At 32.7% G+C, this 7,364-nt stretch overlaps 1 protein-coding gene across 2 annotated transcripts; it reads left to right on the top strand.

The window, feature by feature from the left end:
* Nucleotides 1-4,314: 4,314 nt before the first annotated feature.
* On the top strand, nt 4,315-7,026 carry LOC128999234 (uncharacterized). 2 transcript variants are annotated; one of them, XM_054425632.1, is made up of 4 exons: nt 4,315-4,353; nt 4,814-5,167; nt 5,835-5,941; nt 6,888-7,026. In XM_054425632.1, exons 1-3 carry the CDS (start codon nt 4,321-4,323, stop codon nt 5,856-5,858), a joined length of 411 nt encoding a protein of 136 aa, XP_054281607.1. In that variant the 5' UTR covers nt 4,315-4,320; the 3' UTR covers nt 5,859-5,941; nt 6,888-7,026. The 2 variants fall into 2 exon arrangements, with proteins under 2 accessions (XP_054281607.1, XP_054281606.1); XM_054425631.1 differs by lacking the exon at nt 5,835-5,941.
* Nucleotides 7,027-7,364: the final 338 nt, after the last annotated feature.

Here is a 7,364-nt window from a genome sequence, read left to right as displayed (position 1 = left end):
AGCAAAACCCTGAGAAAAAGAACGACCTCCTCGTTCAAAGAACAATACACAAAAAGAGAGCAAAAGCGTTCTATGATCATTTGAAAGAAGAAGACCCCGAAGTATTGAACATATCGTTTGACTGTCAGAAGAATTTACCCTTACCCAAAATCCCTGATCAGGAAGTTTACTATAGGCGGCAGGTTTATCTTTATAATCTCACTGCTGTAAAAGGTACTTCCAAAGATAAACTAACAAAAGAAAACTGTACCAGCTATTTATGGACAGAAGATCAGCACAAGAAAGGATCAAGTGAAATCTCGTCATGTATCTTTCACTTACTAAACAATACCGATTTCAGCGGTAAAACAAAACTGCGACTCTTTGCGGATGGATGTGGGGGACAGAACAAAAATCAAATCCTCCTTGCTATGTGCTCAAAATGGCTTTTGGAAACCCCATCAACTATTCAACGTGTAGAAATCATTTTTCCAATCCGTGGCCATTCATTCATGCCACCAGATAGGGTTTTTGGCCACTGTGAAAGCAAATTTAAGTCACTGCAGCAAGTAGAAAACCCGGAGAAATATGTGGAAATCATATCAAATTTTTCCACTGTAGTTCATGTAGGTATCGATTGTGACGTCCAAGATTGGCGAGAAGAAGCATACAAAGTTTTTAAGCCAGTAAATACTTGGCATTTCAAGTTTGCACCAACAAAAAAGTTTTTCCTCAAGAGATCTGTTAAAAATAAAAAGCAGGTCGTGGTGAAGGGGGAACACTTTTACTATCATGAGACATGCAAGTACAGATTTCTGACGAAATCTAATTTTACAATAGACGACATTAACCCTAAGTTGATTTCTACTGGAAGGGTTGGTTTGGTGAAAAAGGTGAAACTCACGGATGTTAAAAGACTACTAGAAATTCACTACGGCCCCAATTGGATTGAACACCCAAGTTTGAACTATTACAAAAACCTGTTCGAGAAGTATGGTGACCAGGAAGACATTCAGTATGAAGAAGAACCTGAGTGTGAAGGGACCGAAGAATCACCGGAGACTATTGTTTAGGAAAAGTCAAGTTTAAAAGAAATGAAGGACTTCATTCGCTTTTTTACGCTAAGAAACTCTGTGTTTTTATGTAATAAAGTTACTTTTAAATCCTTATGTTTTATTTATTATTTCCTTCAAACCTAATTAATATTATATTTAAGGCAACGCTAACATTATAGTTAACACTATTGAATTACAATTTAGTGTTAAAATAGGTATTTTCAGATATAAATGTTAAAAACATATTCATAACAAAACCAATTAAGTAAAGACTTGGAAGCAAAAGCAGCAAAATCCACATCTTAAAAGCAAAACTAGCAATGTCCAAACTAAAAGCTTGTGTAACTACTAAAATAATGAGTTCTAAGAACTAATTAATTTTAAATATTCATTTTTAATATATTGGAAGGTAGAGAAAAATTTTCAGCTTTCTATCTTTGGTTTCACCACCTCAAATTGTATTTTGGCTCTCCTGTAAAATTTTAAGGAGTGGAGATTGCGGCTTTTGCTTTTAGCCCCCACTAATTAACGTATAAACAATTAAGAATCTCCAAAAGTACCTTTACAGTGGTAAACAATTTTATTAAGTAAGATAAATTACCGTCTACTCACAGTTCATTATGTAATTTAACTTGAGGTAATTAACAGTTTCTTATGAAACACTTTTAAGTTTATAGAAAGAGTTGGAAGTTTTAAACAAACGTTAAAACCTCATTAAAGTTCCCTCGTACATTAACTGAGTCCAATCTGGGTATCCTTAAAGTTTTTTAATTGGCTTAGGGTTAACCAACTGAAAGAAATTTTTACGATTATCTTAGAAATAGGTTTTTGTCTGCTTTGTAAATTCTCACATTTCTGCAGGACTAGAATAAAAACATTAAGGCAAGGAATGCTTAGGCCTACAACTTAGCTGGGTACTTTGGTATTATACGACCACACCTAATAACTATAACCTAACCTAACCAAACCTTACCTAAACTAACCTAAACGTATGGGTGGGCAATTTTTCGGGTTGGGTCAGGTTATGGAAGATTTTGCTATTTCAACTATTAAATCTCATTTGGAAGTCGATTTATCGGTGTGGTCGGTAAAATACCAAAGTACCCTTAGCTGCACTACCAATCCACCATAGGGAAGCAAGCTGGTCTAGTGGTGGAGCGCGGGGCTTCGGAGCCCGAGGTATCGGGTTCATATACCGTCAATAACCATTGGATTTTATTAATGTGATAATACCACGACCCTCTAGGACTAGCATGAAGTAATGTGTAAAACAGTTCTGGACTACAACCTAGCGTCCTAGTTGTGAAGGTGGGATATGAAAACCAATCTATCCGTCAAAAGAAACACCCAGCTACAGCGGACGCAATATTTTCAGCCTACTTTCAAACCAACTTGATGTAACAGAGAAATCACACTTAAAGAAAGAAAACTACAAATGGCTCTTGTAGAGAAATTTCTACTTCCTTAGTAAAAAAATCACTCAACTGGGAAAATATTTTACTCACAATTTTACCATTGTAAAATGTATCAAGTATGCCAGTATGAAACCACAATAAATATTCACCTACTATAACTATGGCTAGTTTTAAAATTTTTCTTAACACGTAAGGTGGAAATGCTGCGGTAAAACATCTCTGAGGAAGTGACAGATCAATCCACAACAGGGCTTTACCAAGAAACTTAATCTTGACAGAATGATAAGCTTGTCAAGGATAAAGTCAGATTTTGTAAATCTGTCAAGAGATGACCGTCCTTCACGATAAGTAATCCTAAAGTTGAGTGTACAAGTCTAAAGTCCTGCAAATATTTTTTCATGAAATGGGTAAAAGTAATGCTAGCTGCACAGTCATATATTTCAGTGATATTTTTGTTAAGGGGACTTTTTGGAAAAATACAGATTTTTCATTATAGTCGGTATTGAATATCTTAACTACGGAAATTGAGGCTTCCTAATCTTAATTTTAGTGAACACTTTTTTAAGAGACACTAAAATTTAAAAGTTTTTAACTAAAACAAATGTCACTTCTGATACTTCTCAGTTAAAAACCACACATTCCCATGGATTATAATGTTTGTTTTGTTGTTGATTTTCTATTTGACTGAAAATTTTTAATATTTACCTACACAAGTTGTATTACAAAAATCTAAGAAAAAAGAGGATCCAAGATTGTTAAGCTTACTGTACTCAGTACGCAATTTAACTATGCAGCTGGAATTCCTGCAATTGCACTTTAGGGAAATTTCCCTGAGTGTGTTGGATATCTCACTGATTGTAAGATTGGCAACACTGCTTCATTATTAAAACGGTCTGATGTGAAATTTTTATTAAATTTACAAGACCAACACCTAGTTAAACATTAAAATGAGTTTTAGATTTTAGCATCCTGTAGCAAAAATCACATTTTCATATGTCTTCCAACAAAAAATTAATATCACAAGTTTTGGTGTTTTGTGTAAGGTAATTTTTAAATCGTTAATAAGATGTATTTTGTGATTTCCAGGGTTTCAATGTTTTATATCATTCAATGCAAAGACGTCTTCCAAGTTGTCTTTTCCGAGTTAAAACAAACTAACAAGACATAAACGTTTTCTAAGTAGACATGGCTCGATCCCTTAACGCACTGAAATGTATGAATGTCGAAGTCAATATTGGCAGACAGACTAGTTGTCATGTAGCTGTGGTGTACGGTTTTGTACGATAAATTACATAACAAATGATTAGGGCCTACCCTTTGATCATTCCACCTTATGAATTACCAAGGCTTTATTGTAACGGTAAAGTTAACATTCACTTGCTTAGCTCCATTAGTTAAGCTGTTGGAGGAATATTTTTGTTTTATTTTAAGACAAATTCATGCAAAAATTTAGTACATTAACAGTAACATTGTTTTTTTACAGATTGGAATTTCTTTGACAGCTCGCTGAAGAGTCCAATTGAGATGTATATAAAAACACAACATTTGTACGGTATCTTTACTAAATAAACAAAGCAAACAATTAACATTCCAACTTATGAATGTAAACAGATAAATTACTATTTACAAATTGTAGTAAAAATAACTCTGATAACGCAGAAAACACCAGAACATTTTATCAGATCAACGCATTTTATTTCGTAACAAATGCATTTTACAAATACAGCGTAGCTTCTGGAACTGATAAGTCATGAAATTATGTGTTTACTGATAAAAGTTATACGTCACGACTTGATCGTTTTGAAAATGTATAAATATCGCTTCAGCGATTTTTTTAAAAATAGTTATCAACTTGTGAGAAGTGAGATACAATGGGTTTGGACATTGACCGACTTATAGGTTATGTAAGTAATCATCATCATCATGTGCTCTTCAGGTTTACTCATAAGTAATTAATTTTTAATAATATTAATGCAGAACACTGCAAAAAAAATCATGTATCATAGGCAAGCATTTAGATTTATCAACCTCAAAGGTCAACTGAAGACCACTTAAAGTTTTGTTCGTGTTCTTCATCTTTGAGCTATTTGATAAATGGTCCTGGCTAATAAAACATCTGGTTTTTAGTCAGTAACAAAGCTCACTAAATTCAACACTCATCCTTCTTTGCCATAGTGTTTGATGTATTCTCTTTATTCAACTCAGTAATTTTACGAAGTTTAAAATTATTAACACTAAGTTAGTACAACAACATAATCAAAAACTATCGCTGCTCTTCTGGTATTGTACCAAAGAATAAAACCAGACTGAAAATTTATTCCAAGAGACGAAACAAAAACAAATTAAACAATAAATATTTTCCAGGGGGACGATTTTGGCATGACATACCCAAGGAGGATGTTCAAAATTGGCATTAATAAGCTAAAAAAGAGAGGAAAGCTTCCGAAACATCCACACAAGGGATTTCGGGCTGGGATGAAAAACGCTATGGTTAAGCACCCTCCGTACCTGAAAAGTCAATGGGACGATGACGTTGATGAGGTGTTCAATGAGGAACAGGACTTTGACTGGTATCATGATGAAACAGGATCTAACGACCTGCCAGACTTCAGCTATCCAGACTACAAACCTAACTTTGGGCTGAAAGATCGGCTGGGAGATGTAGGAAGCGAGGATGAATTTGGAAGTGATCCTGCTTGGGGGAAAGTTGTTGACCAGGTAATAAAAAAATCAGCTGTTTTTTATCATTGTACTTAGAATAAATAGTACTGGCTAAAAAAACACCTGATCTTAGTCAGTAACAAGCTAGATAGGTCACTCAACCTATTCTACACTCATCCTTCACTCATATTTGGGGTTTTTAAATAAACCCAAATGAGTCCTCATCTCAATTGGTAATAATAATTACCATATATTAATAATTTTAAATAAGAATGCAATAAGGAAATGGAAATGTACTTATCATATAACTGTGAAAAGTCTAAATTTAAAATTACTATTATTGAAAAGTCACAAATATTAACATTTTTTTACTAATAATCTATTAATCCGCGTCGATCAAAAATTTGTATTCATTGATATAATATAATCTGTAACGATTGCTAAATAACATCGTAAGTAGTTCCAAGTTTTACAGTAAATCCGGCTTCCACGCAAATTTTGTCATTTTTAATTATGTTGTCTTCCGCCTCCATTTAAAAAAAATACTAACTTATATTCCAAATGTAAAGTTTTTAAGACATTTTCAATAACCATAAACCATTATTTCATTTAATTTTTTATAACCTTAAATTATTATTCTCAATTTCAATAATTTTTTTGTTACGCATGTTGAATTATAGATTATACCATAAAATAATCATAAATTTTTTGTTTTTCATTGCAGAAAGCGATAGAAATCAGGAAATGATGTAGAAAAACATCCAAAACATTGTAATGAGCATGAACATGCATCTTGGAATTGAACACAAATTTTCCAAATCATATGGAACTGTTAAGCATATATTTTACTTTTTTATTACATAGGCTAGTTAGTTATGTTAAAATATTTACTTCCAGCATTGATTAATGGATACTGAAGTAAAATTCCCATCTTTATGGACCAGTTGTCAGTATTTTTTTATTAAAAATGAACATATTTGTGTGAGCCAGTCACAGAACGTGCTAGTGTCTAAATTACACTGTCTGACTTATTTTTTGATGCTAACATAGTTGGTGGGCCATAATGGTTGCTTTGGCACACAATAAGTTTTTCCATCAGTTTAACTTGGTAAAAATTTTGTGTATTTTTGTTAGAAATTAATTAACTATAGTTCGGCCGCTTAGAAAACGACCTGCGCGCTAATGCTAAACCAATGCTGGAGGAGGTCGCTTTCTAAGCGGCCGAACTATAATTAGGTAATTAATTGGTAGTTTGGGTCAGCAAAATCTGTGAGTGGCACACATCAACTACTATATGATTTTGATAAAAAAAATTGGTGACAACCATGTGATGGAATTTGTATCAATTGTCAAAGCTTCTAGAATCTCATACTGAAGTAGACATCCCATATGGACCAGCTGTAGCAAGTTTTGTATTTTAAAAACAGTTTATTGAGACAAATCTTTTTTAACCCAACTAGTTTTTGTGGCACAAAAAAATATAGTGTCCAATAAGTTATTCTTTTGATTCGGCTTGTATCAAAAGATAGTACATTCAACATAAATCAGTCATCCACATCTATGTACTCTTGGTGTCACAATTCAATCGGGTTTGTTTTTTTTTTCTAAATCTAGTTTTAGCGTTAACATAAATATGGAATGTCTAGTTCAATCCATGGTTAAAACCAAACAAACAAATTTAACATTATACTTGGTAGGGTGTGTGCATTTAAAGACTGTACTTATACATTTAAAATGTGTGTTAACCAAATAAATACCACAGGTATTTCTTCCCCAGGCGAAAGAAACATTGCAGTCAACCGATATGCAAGGGTCTACAAACAAACAGGAAACCATACAGGATGGTTCAAACCAGAAAGAATCTTGGTTCACAAATTTTATCCATAATTTATTTTAAACAACCTAGATTATTTACATAAGTGTATGAAACATAATGATTGTTTTTATTTTTAACCTTATTTATTTATTTCTTGTTGTTTTAATAGTTTGTTATATGATTTTTTATGTTTGTAACAACCTGTTTTAAGGTAAATAAATAACGTTTGCTACAGCTTATTGTTTTTTTTTTTTTTGTCAAGTTTTACTCTCAAAATAGTGAATAGTTTATTATTTAACTGTTAGTCTATGATTTCAAAGAAAATGTAAAAGAGTTATCAATTACTTTTTTGTGGAAAATATTTGATTTTACAAGACCGGTGGTATATTTTGTAATTGTTGGAATCACATCAACATTTAGATGGAATTCAATGTTAGT

Source organism: Macrosteles quadrilineatus, unplaced genomic scaffold (genome assembly GCF_028750875.1).
Source record: "Macrosteles quadrilineatus isolate MER2022 unplaced genomic scaffold, UCM_ALF_1.0 Scaffold_8__2_contigs__length_117827958, whole genome shotgun sequence".
NCBI lineage: Eukaryota > Metazoa > Arthropoda > Insecta > Hemiptera > Cicadellidae > Macrosteles > Macrosteles quadrilineatus.
This window is presented reverse-complemented; position numbering and strand designations above follow the sequence as displayed.